This window comes from Spodoptera frugiperda, mitochondrion (assembly GCF_023101765.2).
Source record: "Spodoptera frugiperda mitochondrion, complete genome".
Taxonomy (NCBI): domain Eukaryota; kingdom Metazoa; phylum Arthropoda; class Insecta; order Lepidoptera; family Noctuidae; genus Spodoptera; species Spodoptera frugiperda.
Genome location: NC_027836.1, coordinates 1 through 15,365, shown reverse-complemented (window position 1 = coordinate 15,365; position 15,365 = coordinate 1). Strand labels below are relative to the sequence as shown.

General features: G+C 18.9%; 13 protein-coding genes and 24 non-coding genes across 37 annotated transcripts, besides 1 other annotated feature; 12 read left to right on the top strand and 25 right to left on the bottom strand. All coding sequences in view use genetic code 5, as the record gives it.

The window, feature by feature from the left end:
* Window positions 1-328: a D loop (A+T-rich region containing origin of replication).
* On the top strand, window positions 329-1,116 carry AOB78_gr01. Its single transcript has one exon. It is a non-coding gene; the product is annotated as a 12S ribosomal RNA (ribosomal RNA).
* On the top strand, window positions 1,117-1,181 carry AOB78_gt22. The gene has a single exon. It is a non-coding gene; the product is annotated as a tRNA-Val (tRNA).
* On the top strand, window positions 1,182-2,518 carry AOB78_gr02. The gene has a single exon. It is a non-coding gene; the product is annotated as a 16S ribosomal RNA (ribosomal RNA).
* Window positions 2,519-2,582: 64 nt separating this feature from the next.
* On the top strand, window positions 2,583-2,652 carry AOB78_gt21. The gene has a single exon. It is a non-coding gene; the product is annotated as a tRNA-Leu (tRNA).
* ND1 (NADH dehydrogenase subunit 1) lies at window positions 2,653-3,591 on the top strand. Its single transcript has one exon. It carries the CDS (start codon window positions 2,653-2,655, stop codon window positions 3,589-3,591), a length of 939 nt encoding a protein of 312 aa, YP_009164478.1.
* Window positions 3,592-3,609: 18 nt separating this feature from the next.
* Window positions 3,610-3,676, bottom strand: AOB78_gt20. Its single transcript has one exon. It is a non-coding gene; the product is annotated as a tRNA-Ser (tRNA).
* On the bottom strand, window positions 3,677-4,824 carry CYTB (cytochrome b). Its single transcript has one exon. A coding segment is annotated over exon 1 (1,148 nt).
* Window positions 4,825-4,827: 3 nt separating this feature from the next.
* On the bottom strand, window positions 4,828-5,358 carry ND6 (NADH dehydrogenase subunit 6). Its single transcript has one exon. It carries the CDS (start codon window positions 5,356-5,358, stop codon window positions 4,828-4,830), a length of 531 nt encoding a protein of 176 aa, YP_009164476.1.
* Window positions 5,359-5,366: 8 nt separating this feature from the next.
* Window positions 5,367-5,431, bottom strand: AOB78_gt19. The gene has a single exon. It is a non-coding gene; the product is annotated as a tRNA-Pro (tRNA).
* Window positions 5,432-5,496, bottom strand: AOB78_gt18. Its single transcript has one exon. It is a non-coding gene; the product is annotated as a tRNA-Thr (tRNA).
* Window positions 5,497-5,502: 6 nt separating this feature from the next.
* On the top strand, window positions 5,503-5,793 carry ND4L (NADH dehydrogenase subunit 4L). Its single transcript has one exon. The coding sequence runs from the start codon at window positions 5,503-5,505 to the stop codon at window positions 5,791-5,793; it is 291 nt and encodes a 96-aa protein (YP_009164475.1).
* A 40-nt stretch (window positions 5,794-5,833) lies between these two features.
* On the top strand, window positions 5,834-7,172 carry ND4 (NADH dehydrogenase subunit 4). The gene has a single exon. A coding segment is annotated over exon 1 (1,339 nt).
* AOB78_gt17 lies at window positions 7,173-7,238 on the top strand. Its single transcript has one exon. It is a non-coding gene; the product is annotated as a tRNA-His (tRNA).
* On the top strand, window positions 7,239-8,984 carry ND5 (NADH dehydrogenase subunit 5). The gene has a single exon. The coding sequence runs from the start codon at window positions 7,239-7,241 to the stop codon at window positions 8,982-8,984; it is 1,746 nt and encodes a 581-aa protein (YP_009164473.1).
* Window positions 8,984-9,051, bottom strand: AOB78_gt16. The gene has a single exon. It is a non-coding gene; the product is annotated as a tRNA-Phe (tRNA).
* A 17-nt stretch (window positions 9,052-9,068) lies between these two features.
* On the bottom strand, window positions 9,069-9,133 carry AOB78_gt15. The gene has a single exon. It is a non-coding gene; the product is annotated as a tRNA-Glu (tRNA).
* AOB78_gt14 lies at window positions 9,133-9,202 on the bottom strand. The gene has a single exon. It is a non-coding gene; the product is annotated as a tRNA-Ser (tRNA).
* AOB78_gt13 lies at window positions 9,201-9,275 on the bottom strand. The gene has a single exon. It is a non-coding gene; the product is annotated as a tRNA-Asn (tRNA).
* A 42-nt stretch (window positions 9,276-9,317) lies between these two features.
* AOB78_gt12 lies at window positions 9,318-9,382 on the bottom strand. The gene has a single exon. It is a non-coding gene; the product is annotated as a tRNA-Arg (tRNA).
* Window positions 9,383-9,447, bottom strand: AOB78_gt11. The gene has a single exon. It is a non-coding gene; the product is annotated as a tRNA-Ala (tRNA).
* Window positions 9,448-9,799, bottom strand: ND3 (NADH dehydrogenase subunit 3). Its single transcript has one exon. A coding segment is annotated over exon 1 (352 nt).
* Window positions 9,800-9,864, bottom strand: AOB78_gt10. The gene has a single exon. It is a non-coding gene; the product is annotated as a tRNA-Gly (tRNA).
* Window positions 9,865-9,866: 2 nt separating this feature from the next.
* Window positions 9,867-10,655, bottom strand: COX3 (cytochrome c oxidase subunit III). The gene has a single exon. The coding sequence runs from the start codon at window positions 10,653-10,655 to the stop codon at window positions 9,867-9,869; it is 789 nt and encodes a 262-aa protein (YP_009164471.1).
* Window positions 10,655-11,332, bottom strand: ATP6 (ATP synthase F0 subunit 6). Its single transcript has one exon. The coding sequence runs from the start codon at window positions 11,330-11,332 to the stop codon at window positions 10,655-10,657; it is 678 nt and encodes a 225-aa protein (YP_009164470.1).
* Window positions 11,326-11,487, bottom strand: ATP8 (ATP synthase F0 subunit 8). The gene has a single exon. It carries the CDS (start codon window positions 11,485-11,487, stop codon window positions 11,326-11,328), a length of 162 nt encoding a protein of 53 aa, YP_009164469.1.
* On the bottom strand, window positions 11,488-11,554 carry AOB78_gt09. Its single transcript has one exon. It is a non-coding gene; the product is annotated as a tRNA-Asp (tRNA).
* AOB78_gt08 lies at window positions 11,554-11,624 on the bottom strand. Its single transcript has one exon. It is a non-coding gene; the product is annotated as a tRNA-Lys (tRNA).
* Window positions 11,625-12,306, bottom strand: COX2 (cytochrome c oxidase subunit II). Its single transcript has one exon. A coding segment is annotated over exon 1 (682 nt).
* AOB78_gt07 lies at window positions 12,307-12,374 on the bottom strand. Its single transcript has one exon. It is a non-coding gene; the product is annotated as a tRNA-Leu (tRNA).
* On the bottom strand, window positions 12,375-13,905 carry COX1 (cytochrome c oxidase subunit I; the record flags this gene model as incomplete). Its single annotated transcript has 1 exon — window positions 12,375-13,905. A coding segment is annotated over one exon (1,531 nt), but the record flags the coding sequence as incomplete, so codon positions are not given.
* Window positions 13,906-13,913: 8 nt separating this feature from the next.
* On the top strand, window positions 13,914-13,980 carry AOB78_gt06. Its single transcript has one exon. It is a non-coding gene; the product is annotated as a tRNA-Tyr (tRNA).
* A 1-nt stretch (window position 13,981) lies between these two features.
* Window positions 13,982-14,049, top strand: AOB78_gt05. The gene has a single exon. It is a non-coding gene; the product is annotated as a tRNA-Cys (tRNA).
* AOB78_gt04 lies at window positions 14,042-14,109 on the bottom strand. Its single transcript has one exon. It is a non-coding gene; the product is annotated as a tRNA-Trp (tRNA).
* Window positions 14,110-15,118, bottom strand: ND2 (NADH dehydrogenase subunit 2). The gene has a single exon. A coding segment is annotated over exon 1 (1,009 nt).
* Window positions 15,119-15,164: 46 nt separating this feature from the next.
* On the top strand, window positions 15,165-15,233 carry AOB78_gt03. The gene has a single exon. It is a non-coding gene; the product is annotated as a tRNA-Gln (tRNA).
* Window positions 15,231-15,295, bottom strand: AOB78_gt02. Its single transcript has one exon. It is a non-coding gene; the product is annotated as a tRNA-Ile (tRNA).
* A 2-nt stretch (window positions 15,296-15,297) lies between these two features.
* AOB78_gt01 lies at window positions 15,298-15,365 on the bottom strand. The gene has a single exon. It is a non-coding gene; the product is annotated as a tRNA-Met (tRNA).

The following is a 15,365-nucleotide window of genomic DNA, read 5'->3' as shown; positions in this document are numbered from 1 at the left end:
TTATATATTATTATTATTATATGAAAAATTTTTAAAGATGGTTTATAAATTTAATTAAATGTTAATTTTCATATATATATATATATATATATTAAATATTTAATGTATTAATATAATTATATTAATATAATATATATTAAAAAATTAAAATTAATTATATTAATATATTATTTATTTGAATTAATATATATTGTTTATTACTTAATTTTTTATTTAATATGAATATTATGAAGAAGAAAGAAAAGAAATTATTAATTGTTTAATAATGTTTATTAAATATTTTAATATAAAAAAAAAAAAAAAAAATTCTATTTAAAAAAATTTACATATAAATAAATTTTTTATAGTTTTAATAATTTATTTAAAGTTTATTTTACATATAAATTTTAGTATTAATTTTACTTTATTTTAATAATAATTTAATTAATTTGTAGTAATTAATATTAAACAATTTAAGTAATTAAGATTTAGTAATATTTGAAATTAATAACAAATTTTGTGCCAGCAGTTGCGGTTAAACAAAAGTTAATTTAAATTTTATTAGTTATTAATAAATAATAATTTTAATTAAATAATATAAATTTTAAATTATTAAGTGAAATTTTAATTTAATTTAATATTATGATATATTTATGATTTAATAAATTTTATAAAAAACTAGGATTAGATACCCTATTATTAAAATTTAAATTAAAAATACTAAAATAGTAGATAATTATTTATTGAAACTTAAATAATTTGGCGGTATTTTAGTTCATTTAGAGGAATCTGTTTAATAATTGATAATCCACGAATAAATTTACTTAATTTTTTATTTTGTATATCGTTGTTAAAAAAATATTTTTTAATAATAATAATATTTAAAAATTTTGATTAAAAATTAAATCAGATCAAGATGCAGATTATAGTTAAGAATATAATGGATTACAATAAATTTATTTAGATGAATATTAATTTGTAAAAGTTAATTGAAGGTGGATTTAAATGTAATTTTATTTAGTTTAATAAAATGATTGAAAATTGAAATATGTACATATTGCCCGTCGCTTTCATATGAGTATAAGTTGAAATAAGTCGTAACAAAGTAGAGGTACTGGAAAGTGTTTCTAGAAAGAACAAATTAGAGCTTGTAAAAAGTATTTCATTTACATTGAAAAGAAATTAAAATTTAATTAATTTGAGTGGGAAAATTAATAAAAATATAAATAATAAAAAAATTTTTAAAATAATTTATTTTAATGGGGGTTAAAGTATATTTATGGAAAAAATTATTTAATTTATAGTAAATTAGTATTGTGAAAGAATTTTGAAATAAATGAAAAATGAAATTAGTTAAAAGTAAATTTAATTTATTGTATCTTGTGTATCAGAGTTTATTAATTAAAAATTATAGTTTTAATATTCTCGAATTTAAAAGAGATAATTAATTATAAAAGTTATTGTAGCATAAATATTTTAAATAATTAATTGGAAATGAAATGTTATTCGTTTTTAAATATATCTAGTTTTTTTAGAAAAAAATTTAATTTTATATTATTTAAATAAAAAATTAATTAATTAATTTTTTATTTAAATAATATTATATTTTAAGGGATAAGCTTTAATTTAAATTTATATAAATTTTATTTTAATTTAATTAAGATTTTTATAATTTATATTGTTAATAAATTTTAATTTATTATAAATAATTTTATTTAAAATAAAATTTAATTTAAATTTTATATTATTTATAAAAAAAAAATTAAAATTTTATAAAATTTGATATAATGATAAAATTAGTATATAATAAGATATTAAAATTATAAAATTATTTTAGTTAATAAAAAGGAATTCGGCAAATATATATATTCACTTGTTTATCAAAAACATGTCTTTTTGAATTTAATATAAAGTCTAATCTGCCCACTGATATTATAATATATTAAAGGGCTGCAGTATATTGACTGTACAAAGGTAGCATAATCATTAGTCATTTAATTGATGACTTGTATGAAAGATTGGATGAAATATAAGCTGTCTCTTTATTATTTTATAGAATTTAATTTTTTAATTAAAAAGTTAAAATAAATTAAAAAGACGAGAAGACCCTATAGAGTTTTATATTTAAAGTAATTGAGATTATTTATAAAGTTTTTAATTAAAATTATTTTAATTATTTTGTTGGGGTGACAAAAAAATATAAAAAACTTTTTTTATTATTTAACATAAATAAGTGAGTATATGATCCAATATTATTGATTATAAGAAAAAATTACCTTAGGGATAACAGCGTAATTTTTTTTTTTAGTTCGAATAAAAAAAAGAGTTTGCGACCTCGATGTTGGATTAAGATAAAATTTAAATGTAGAAGTTTAAAATTTTGATCTGTTCGATCATTAAAATCTTACATGATCTGAGTTCAAACCGGTGTAAGCCAGGTTGGTTTCTATCTTTTAATAAATATAAAATATTTTAGTACGAAAGGATCAAATATTTAAATTAAATTTATTAAATAATGAATATTATTAATTTATTTTAAATATATAATTGATTTTATATAATATATATATATATATATATATATATATATATATATATATATAATTAATTTTTTATTTAAATAATATAAAATTTTAGAATTCATTAATATATAATTTAATTATATAGATAGTAATGTTTATAAATGATATTTATATAATTTTTTTAGGTTTATTAATTTTAATTATTGGTATTTTAGTAGGGGTTGCTTATTTAACTTTATTGGAGCGTAAGGTTTTAGGTTATATTCAAATTCGTAAAGGTCCTAATAAAGTTGGTTTTATAGGAATTTTACAACCTTTTTCAGATGCAATTAAATTATTTACTAAAGAACAAACTTATCCTAATTTTTCTAATTATTTAAGATATTATTTTTCTCCTATTTTAAGTTTTATTTTATCTTTAATAATTTGATTGTTAATTCCTTATTATTTTAATATAATTAGTTTTAATTTAGGTATTTTATTTTTTTTATGTTGTACTAGATTAGGTGTTTATACAGTTATAGTAGCTGGTTGATCTTCTAATTCTAATTATGCTTTATTAGGGGGATTACGGGCAGTAGCTCAAACTATTTCTTATGAAGTTAGATTAGCTTTAATTTTAATATCTAGAATTATTATAATTATGGATTTTAATTTAATAATATTTTTTGTTTATCAAAATTATGTTTGATTTATTATTTTAATGTTTCCTTTGAGATTATGTTGAATAAGATCAAGATTAGCTGAAACTAACCGAACTCCCTTTGATTTTGCTGAAGGAGAAAGAGAGTTAGTTTCAGGATTTAATATTGAGTATAGAAGAGGGGGATTTGCTTTAATTTTTTTAGCTGAATATTCTAGAATTTTATTTATAAGATTATTATTTATTTTAATATATATAGGAGGTTTTAGATTAAGAATTATTTTTTATCTAAAGTTAGTTTTTATTTTCTTTTTATTTATTTGAGTTCGAGGAACTTTACCTCGTTATCGTTATGATAAGTTAATATATTTAGCTTGAAAAAGATATTTACCAATTTCTTTAAATTTTTTATTATTTTTTTTAGGGTTTAAAATTTTATTATTATAATTTAATTTTTTTTAGTATAAATTAATAGAATAATAATTCTTTCTTAAGTTTTCAAAACAAATGCTTAATTACAAGCTCATTAATTTAATTAAATAATATATTATCTCAATATTTATTAATAAATGGGTTAATAATAAAATATGAAAAATATAATACTGTTAATAATTGTCCTGTTAATACATAAGGGTCTTCTACGGGACGTGCTCCAATTCATGTTAGTAAAATAACAATTGTTACTATAGATCAAAATAATATTTGATTAATAGGATAAAATTGAATTCCTTGAATTTTTTTGTTAAATGTAAATGGTAAGATAATTAAAATTAAAATTGATATTACTAAAGCAATTACTCCTCCTAACTTATTAGGAATTGATCGTAAAATTGCATAAGCAAATAAAAAATATCATTCAGGTTGAATATGAATTGGGGTTACTAAAGGATTTGCTGGGATAAAATTATCAGGATCTCCTAATAAATAAGGATTAGTTAAAGTTAAAATTGTTAATAAAAATAATATAATAATAAATCCAATTAAATCCTTAAATGTGAAAAATGGATGAAATGGAATTTTATCATAATTTCTATTTAACCCTAATGGATTATTAGAACCAGTTTGATGTAAAAATAATAAATGAATCATAGTTATTATTAAAATGATAAATGGTAATAAAAAATGAAATGTATAAAAACGTGTTAAAGTAGCATTATCAACGGCAAATCCTCCTCAAATTCAATTTACTAATATAACTCCTAAGGAAGGAATAGCTGATAATAAATTAGTAATAACAGTTGCCCCTCAAAAAGATATTTGTCCTCAAGGTAAAACATATCCTATAAATGCTGTTGCTATTAATAAGAATAAAATAATTACTCCGATTATTCAGGTGTATTTTAAGTTAAAAGATTCATAATAAATTCCTCGTCCAATATGTAAATAAATACAAATAAAGAAAAAAGATGCTCCATTTGCATGTAAAGTTCGAATTAATCATCCATAATTAACATTTCGACAAATATAATTAACTCTATAAAATGCTATTTCAATATTAGCTGTATAATATATAGTTAAAAATAATCCTGTTAAAATTTGAATTATTAAGCATAAGGCTAGTAAAGATCCAAAATTTCATCAAATTGAAATATTAGATGGGGAAGGTAAATCAATTAATGATCCATTAATAATTTTTAATACGGGGTGTGATTTACGAATTGGTATATATTTGTTTATCATTTGTTAATTAGATGAACGTAAAGGTCCATAGAAAATATTAGTAATTTTTACAATAGCAATTAAAGTAATAAATAAATAAATTACTAATATTATTATAATTAAAAATGTTTGATTATTATATAATTTACTTAAATTAATTTTATTTTCATTATTAAAGAAAAAAATTATATTATTAAAGTTATCTATATCTGAATTTATTGATAAATTTAATCATGTTATGTTATTATTATATATTATTATTATTAAAAATATTATAATTAAAATTAAAATTGATATTTTTTTATAATTAAATTTTAAAGTAAATAATTGATTTGATGCAATACTTGAGACATAAATAAATAAAACTAATAAACCACCTAGAAAGGTAAGAAATAAAATGTAAGAGAATCAGTATGTTTTAATTATTATTCCTGACAGTAAACATGTTAATAAAGTTTGTATTAAAATTAATAATCCTATTGATATTGGATTATTAATAAATAATATAAATAATGAATTTATTATTAATATTAAAGAAAAAATTATTTTTATAATTTCAAATACACAGAATAGTTTGAATAAAATAATAATTTTGGAGATTATTGATAAAGAGATTCTTTTTCTTTGAAGTTTTTAAAGTAAATAACTTAATTTTGATTTACAAGACCAATGTTTTTTTTAAACTATAAAAACATATAAATGATAATTTTAAATATATGAACTGTTTTTATTTTAATATTTATTGTGGGTAATTTAATTTTTGTTTCTAAACATAAACATTTATTAATTGTTTTATTGAGATTAGAGTTTATTGTTTTAAGAATTTTTTTTTTTTTATTAGTTTATTTAATTTTTATTGATTATGATATATATATATTAATATTATTTTTAGTTTTTTCTGTTTGTGAGGGGGCTTTAGGGTTATCTATTTTAGTTTCAATAATTCGTACTCATGGTAATGATTATTTTCAAAGATTTAATTTATTATAGTTAATATATATATATATATATATATATATTAAAATATAAAATGATAAAATTTTTAATAATAATAATTTTTATAATTCCTTTATGTTTTATAAAAAATATATTTTGAATGGTTCAAATAATATTAATATTAATAATATTTATATTTATAAATTTAGGTGTAAAATTAAATTTATTTTGTAATTTAAGTTATATAATATCTTGTGATATTATATCTTATGGATTAATTTTATTAAGAATTTGAATTTCTATTTTAATAATTATAGCTAGTGAAAATTTATATAAAATAGATTATTATGTTAATTTTTTTTTATTTAATGTTATTTTTTTATTAATTATATTATATTTAACTTTTAGAACTCTTAATATGTTTATATTTTATCTTTTTTTTGAGGGTAGATTAATTCCTACTTTATTATTAATTATTGGTTGAGGTTATCAACCTGAACGTATTCAGGCAGGTATATATTTATTATTTTATACTTTATTTGTTTCTTTACCTTTATTAATTGGTATTTTTTATATAAATAATGAAATAAATTGTATAATTATTTATTTTTTAAAATTTTTTAATTTAAATAATTATTTATTGTATATTTCTATAATTTTAGCTTTTTTAGTAAAAATACCTATGTATTTTGTTCATTTATGATTACCAAAAGCTCATGTTGAAGCTCCAGTTTCTGGTTCTATAATTTTAGCTGGTATTATACTAAAATTGGGTGGTTATGGTTTATTACGTTTAATAATTTTTTTACAGGAAATTAATATAAAATTAAATTATATTTGAATTGTAATTAGATTAGTGGGAGGTTTTTATATTAGATTAAAATGTTTTTGTCAAATTGATATTAAATCTTTAATTGCTTATTCTTCTGTAGCTCATATAAGAATTGTAATTAGAGGTATTATAATTATAAATTATTGAGGATTTATTGGTTCTTATATTTTAATAATTGGTCATGGTTTATGTTCTTCTGGAATATTTTGTTTAGCTAATATTAGTTACGAACGTTTACATAGACGAAGTTTATATATTAATAAAGGTATAATAAATTTTATACCTTCAATAAGTTTATGATGATTTTTATTAATATCATCTAATATAGCAGCTCCTCCTAGATTAAATTTAATAGGTGAAATTAGATTAATTAATAGATTAATAAGATGATCTTGAATTTCTATATTAATATTAATGTTAATTTCTTTTTTTAGAGCAGGATATAGATTATATTTATATTCATTTATTCAACATGGAAATTATTATTCTGGTATTTATAGATATTATACTGGGGTATCTCGAGAATATTTAATATTAATATTACATTGATTACCTTTAAATATTTTAGTATTAAAAATTGATTATAGAATAATTTGATTTTATTTAAATAATTTAATAAAAATATTGATTTGTGGTGTCAAAAATATGAATGATTTCATTTTAAATTATTAATAATATAAAATATTCTATTTGTTTTATTTCATTTTTTTTTTTATTTATAATAATAATAGTGAATTTTTTTTTTATAATTTATTTTATTATAAATGATATAGTAATTTTAATGGAGTGAGAAATTATATCTTTTAATTCACTAAGAATTGTTATATCTATTTTATTGGATTGAATATCTTTATTATTTATAATATTTGTTTTTTTAATTTCTTCTGTTGTTATTTATTATAGAAAAAGATATATACAATCAGAATTAAATTTAAGTCGATTTATTATTTTAGTATTATTATTTGTTTTTTCCATAATATTATTAATTATTAGACCAAATATTATTAGAATTTTATTAGGTTGAGATGGATTAGGATTAGTTTCTTATTGTTTAGTAATTTATTATCAAAATTTAAAATCTTATAATGCTGGGATATTGACAGCTTTATCAAATCGTGTAGGTGATGTTTTTATTTTAATTGTTATTTCTTGAATATTAAATTATGGTAGATGAAATTATATTTTTTATTTAGAGTTTATAAATAATGATTGAGAAATAATAATAATTGGTAGAATAATTATTATAGCTGCTATAACTAAAAGTGCTCAAATTCCTTTTAGATCTTGATTACCGGCAGCTATAGCTGCTCCTACTCCTGTTTCAGCTTTAGTTCATTCATCTACTTTAGTTACAGCGGGGGTTTATCTATTAATTCGATTTAATATAATATTATTAGATATATTTTTTTTAAAGTTATTATTACTATTATCAGGTTTAACTATATTTATAGCTGGAATTTCTGCTAATTATGAATTTGATTTAAAAAAAATTATTGCTTTATCAACATTAAGACAATTAGGTTTAATAATAAGAATTTTAAGAATAGGATTACCTGATTTAGCTTTTTTTCATTTATTAACTCATGCTATATTTAAGGCTTTATTATTTATATGTGCTGGTATTATTATTCATATAATAAATGATATTCAAGATATTCGTTTTATAGGTGGGATTAGATTATATATTCCTTTAACTTCTTTATGTATAAATATTTCTAATATAGCTTTATGTGGGATTCCTTTTTTAGCTGGATTTTATTCTAAGGATTTAATTTTAGAGTTAGTTAGATTTAGAAATTTAAATTTAATAATTTTTTTTTTATATTATCTTTCTACTGGTTTAACAATATTTTATAGATTTCGTTTAATAATATATTTAATAGTAAATGATTTTAATTTATTAAGAATTTTTAATTTATATGATGAAGATTATATTATATTAAAAAGAATATTTGTTTTATTATTTATAAGAATTATTAGAGGAAGATTTTTAAGTTGAATAATTTTTTCTTATCCTTATATGATTTATTTACCTTTTAATTTAAAAATAATAGTTATTTATGTAAGATTAGTAGGGGGTATATTAGGGTATTTTATTAGAAATATAAAAATTTATTCTGTAAATAAATTTTTAATAACTTATAATTTAAGAAATTTTTTATGTTTAATGTGATTTATACCTAATTTATCTACTTATGGTTTAAGATATTATTTTCTTAATTTAGGTCAATCTTTATTAAAAAATATTGATATAGGATGAAGAGAAATTTATAGAGGATTTGGTATAATACAAGTAATAAAAAAATATTCTGTTTTTTATAATGTTTATCAAATAAATAATTTTATAATTTATTTATTTAGATTTATTATTTGAATATTTATTTTATTTATAATATTAATATTTAATAATTAATTTAAATAGCTTATAAATTAGAGCATAATATTGAAGATATTAAGGAAATATAGATTATTTTTAAATATAAAATATTAATTCAATTATTTATAAAAAAATTTTTTTATTTTTACAATGAAAATGTAATGTTTTATTTAAACTATATAAATAAGAAATATTAATGGAATTTAACCACTAAAAATTAAGTTAGCAGCTTAATTTTAATCTTTATATTTCTTTAGTTAATTTAATTGGAATAAATATTCAATTTTATCATTAACAGTGATATACCTCTATTTTGGTTTCAATTAAATTAAAATAAATATATTATAAAATTTTATTATTTATTTATTTTAAATAAGGAGTTAATTAAACTCTTTCTTTTAAGTCGAAATTAAATGCAATATTGCTTCTTATTTAAGATAAATTAATTTATAATATTTTTTGAATGCAAATCAAATGTTTTTGTTTAAACTATAATCCTAATTGGTTCAATTTAATATATTTTGGTTTCATTCATGATATAAACCAATTAATAAAATTAAAATAAAAAAAAATCTAATTTTAGTTCAAAAAATAAAATTTACTAATTTATATAATGGGATAATTGGAAAAATTAATGCAATTTCAACATCAAAAATTAAAAAAATAACTGTAATTAAGAAAAAATGTAAAGAAAATGGAATTCGAGCTGATGATTTGGGGTCAAATCCACATTCAAAGGGGGAACATTTTTCTCGATCTATAAATGATTTTTTTGATAAAATAATTGATAAAAATATTATAATGTTTGAAATTAATATAATAATAATAAAAATATTTGTTAATAAAATGATTATTTATATTAAAATTATTAAACTTTTTGATTGGAAGTCAAATATACTAAATATATTATATAAATAATTAATTTCCTCATCAATAAATAGAAATATAAAGGAATAATCAAACTACATCTACAAAATGTCAATATCACGCTGCTGCTTCTAATCTGAAAAGATGATTACTTGAAAAATGAGTATTTAAATGACGAGTCTGACAAATTTTAAGGAGTAATGTACCAATATTAACGTGTAATCCACGGAATCCTGTTGCTATAAAAAAAGTTGAACCCCAAATTTTATCTGCAATGGTAAAAGGGGCTTCAAAATATTCATATGCTTGAAGAATTGTGAAATAAATTCCTAAAATAATTGTAATAAATAGACCCTGAGTTATTTGAGAATTATTATTTTTTATAATTGCACGATGAGCTCAAGTAAATGATACTCCCGATCTAATTAAGATAATAGTATTTAATAAAGGAATTTGAAAAGGGTTAAAAGGGGTAATATTAGTAGGGGGTCATATAGCCCCGCTTTCAATATTAGGGGGTAATTTTTTATGAAAAAAGGGTCAGAAAAAAGAGACAAAAAAAAAAATTTCTGATACAATAAATAAAATTATTCCTCAGCGAAGTCCTTTGGTTACTAAAATTGTATGTTTACCTTGATATGTTCCTTCACGACAAATATCTCGTCATCATTGATATATGGTTAAAATTACAATAAAATATCCTAAAATTAATAAATTTATATTAAAATTATGAAATCATTTTACTATTCCTCTAACTAAAACTATTACTCCAATAGCTCCTGTTAAAGGTCATGGTCTATAATCTACTAAATGAAATGGGTGATTAAAATTTATTTTCATTAATTTACTTCTCTAGAATATAAAGTACTTAAAATAGCAATTACATAAGATTGAATTACAGCAACTGCTGATTCTAAGATTAATAATAAAATTTGAATTATAACTAAAATTATAATAAAATATCTTGGCATTGAAGGTCCAGTTCCTCTTAATAAAGTTATTAATAAATGTCCTGCAATTATATTAGCTGTTAATCGTACTGCTAAAGTTCCAGGTCGAATAATGTTTCTAATTGTTTCAATTAATACTATAAAAGGTATTAAGATAGTTGGTGTTCCTTGAGGAATTATATGAATAAATATATGTTGAGAGTTATTTAATCAACCATAAATTATAAATCTTAATCATAAAGGTAATGAAATTGATAATGATAATGTTAAATGTCTTGTTCTAGTAAAAATATAGGGGAATAAACCTAAAAAATTATTAAATAAAATAAATGAGAATATTGAAATGAAAATAAAAGTTGATCCTTGAAAGTAGTTATTTTTTAATAAAGTTTTAAATTCATTGTGAAGTTTTAATAAAATAAAATTTCAGAGTAAGAAATGACGATTAGGGATTAATCAAAATGAATAAGGAATAAATATAATTCCTAAGATAGTTCTAATTCAATTAAATGAAATGTTAAATAAATTTGTTGATGGATCAAAAATTGAAAATAAATTACTTATCATTTTCAATTAAAATTTTTTAATTTTAAATTTATATTTTTATTTGATTTTAATCTTTTTTTATTAAAAATATAATAATTTATAATATTAAAAATTAAAAATACAAATAAAAAAAAAAAAAAAAAAATTAATCAATTAAAAGGTATTATTGGGGGAATAAAAAAATATTATTTAAAATAATAATTTAAATTTGACATATTTATGTTATTTTTTAACTAATTCTTTCATTAAAAGTAATTGCTAATTTACTAAAAAATGGTTTAAGAAACCAGTACTTGCTTTCAGTCATCTAATGAAAAATAATTATTAATTCAATTAATAAAATTTTTAATTGAAATTCTTTCAATTACAATTGGTATAAAACTATGATTAGCTCCACAAATTTCTGAACATTGACCATAAAAAATTCCAGGGCGATTAATGAAAAAGTTTGTTTGATTTAGTCGACCCGGATTTGCATCTACCTTAACTCCTAAGGAGGGTACGGTTCATGAGTGAATTACATCAGTAGCAGTAACTATAATTCGAATTTGATTATTTATAGGTAAAATAATTCGATTATCAACATCTAATAAACGGAAATTATTACTTGATATATCATTTGTAGAAATTATATAAGAATCAAATTCAATATTATGAAAATCTGAATATTCATAACTTCAATATCATTGATGACCAATTGATTTTAATGTAATTAAAGGATTATTAAGTTCATCTAATAAATATAATAATCGTAGGGAAGGTAATGCAATAAAAATTAATGTAATTGCTGGTAAAATAGTTCAAATTAATTCAATTATTTGACCTTCTAATAAAAATCGATTAATATATTTATTAAATAATAAGCTTGATATTAAATATCCTACTAGAATTGTAATTATAATTAAAATAATTAAAGTATGATCATGAAAGAAAATAATTTGTTCTATTAAAGGAGATGCTCTATTTTGTAAATTAAGATTAGATCATGTTGCCATTTCTAAAAAAAGGATAATTCCTTTATAAATGGGGTTTAAATCCATTACATATAATCTGCCATATTAGAAGTTACTTAAAATAGGCAATTCATTATATGAATGTTCAGCTGGTGGTAAATTTTGATATCATTCAATTGAAGAAGATAAATTTAAAGTAAATAAAGAAATTCGTTGATTAATTATAGATTCTCAAATAATAATTAATATAAATATGATTGCTAATAATGAAATATAAGATCCTAATGATGAAATAATATTTCATGAAATATAAGAATCAGGATAATCAGAATATCGACGAGGTATACCTGCTAATCCTAAAAAATGTTGTGGGAAGAAAGTTAAATTTACTCCGATAAATATAATAAAAAATTGAATTTTTAATATATAAGGATTTAAAGATAATCCAGTAAATAATGGATATCAGTGAATAAATCCTCCTAAAATAGCAAATACAGCTCCTATTGATAAAACATAGTGGAAATGAGCAACTACATAGTAAGTATCATGTAAAGTAATATCAATAGAAGAATTAGATAAAATTACACCTGTTAATCCTCCTACAGTAAATAAAAATACAAATCCTAATCTTCATAAAATAGATGGGGAATAATTGATTTGAGTTCCATGGAAAGTAGCTAATCAACTAAAAATTTTAATACCTGTTGGTACAGCAATAATTATTGTTGCAGATGTAAAATATGCTCGTGTATCAATATCTATTCCTACAGTAAATATATGATGAGCTCAAACAATAAATCCTAATAAACCAATTGCTAATATAGCATAAATTATACCTAAACATCCAAATGTTTCCTTTTTACCTCTTTCTTGAGAAATAATGTGAGAAATTATACCAAATCCCGGTAAAATTAAAATATATACTTCAGGATGTCCAAAAAATCAAAATAAATGTTGATAAAGAATAGGATCACCTCCTCCTGCAGGATCGAAAAATGATGTATTTAAATTTCGATCAGTAAGTAATATAGTAATAGCTCCGGCTAAAACAGGTAAAGATAATAATAATAAGAATGCAGTAATACCTACAGCTCAAATAAATAAAGGTATTTGATCAAATGATAAATTATTTAATCGTATATTAATAATAGTAGTAATAAAGTTAATAGCTCCTAAAATAGATGAAATTCCAGCTAAATGAAGTGAGAAAATAGCTAAATCTACTGAACTACCACCATGAGCAATATTAGAGGAGAGGGGGGGGTAAACTGTTCATCCAGTTCCTGCTCCATTTTCTACAATGCTACTAGAAATTAATAAAGTTAAAGATGGGGGTAAAAGTCAAAAACTTATATTATTTATACGTGGGAAAGCTATATCAGGGGCTCCTAATATTAAAGGTACAAGTCAATTTCCAAATCCTCCAATTATAATAGGTATAACTATAAAAAAAATTATAATAAAAGCATGAGCTGTTACAATAGTATTATAAATTTGATCATCTCCAATTAAAGATCCTGGAGTCCCTAATTCAGCTCGAATTAATAAACTTAAAGAAGTACCTACTATCCCTGCTCAAATTCCAAAAATAAAATATAATGTTCCAATATCTTTATGATTTGTTGAATAAAGTCATTTTCGCTATAAAAAATAAAATGGCTGAGTTAAATAAGCGATAAATTGTAAATTTATTTACGAGAATTTTCTCTTTTATTACAGTCTTATATTCAAAAATGATATAAAATTGCAAATTTTAAGGAATAGTATATAATTCTATTAAGGCTTAAAGAAATTTTCTTTATGAATAATTTTGAAGATTATTAGTTTAATTTAACCTAAAACCTTAATAAAAAAACAACGTTCTTAAAATTATTCCTGTAATAGAAAAAAATGAAAAAAAATTAATAAATAAAAAATATTTATTTTTAATATAAATTTTAAATCATTTATTTTTTATATAATTAAATATAATTGCTGAGTATCTAATACGAATATAAAAAAATAATATAATTAATCTTATTATTACAAAAATAAAAGTTATTAAATATATATTATTATTAATTAAAAAATTAATAATAATTCATTTAGGGAAAAATCCAATGAATGGTGGTAATCCACCTAAAGAAAGAAAATTAATTAAGATATTAATTTTAACTAAAAAATTTATATTATTAATAAATAATTGATTAATAAAATATATATTTAAAATGTAAAAAAAGAAACATAAAATACTAATTATAAAAGAATATATTGAAAAATAAAAAATTCATAAGGTTTCTCTAATTGAAATAGATATAATTATTCAACCTAAATTATTAATTGATGAAAATGCTATTAATTTTCGTAATGATGTTTGATTTAACCCTCCAATAGCTCCAATAATAATATTAAGAATAATAATAATATTAATAAAATAATTATTTATACAATAAGATATTAAAATTAAAGGTGTGATTTTTTGTCATGTTATTAAAATAAAACTATTTAATCAAGATAATCCTTCAATAATATTAGGAAATCAAAAATGGAATGGAACTCTTCCTATTTTTATTAATATAGAAGAATTTATTATAATAGTTAAAAAATTATTTATTTCAAAATTTTTTATTAATGTTAATTTAATTAAAATTGTAAATAAAAAATTTAAAGATGCAATTGATTGTGTAAGAAAATATTTTAATGAGGCTTCTGTTGAAAATAAATTATTGGAATTAGAAATTAGGGGGATAAAACTTAAAAGATTAATTTCTAATCCAATTCAACACCCAAATCAAGAATTTGATGAAATAGAGATTAAAGTTCTAAAGAATAAAATAAAAAAAAAAATTTTATTAGAATTAAATAAATTATAAATTTAAAATAAGAAATTAATTTCTTTTAAGAATTATAAATTCAATTATTATATTTTAGTGTAGGATGCATAATAGTTTTTGATACTATTGGATATAGTTTAATTCTATAAAATATAATAAAGGTAAAATAATTACTTAATTTATCCTATCAGAATAATCCTTTAATCAGGCACTTTATTTTTAAAAAAAAAGGGATTTCCTTTATAGTTGGGGTATGAACCCCAAAGCTTAATTTTAGCTTATTTTTAA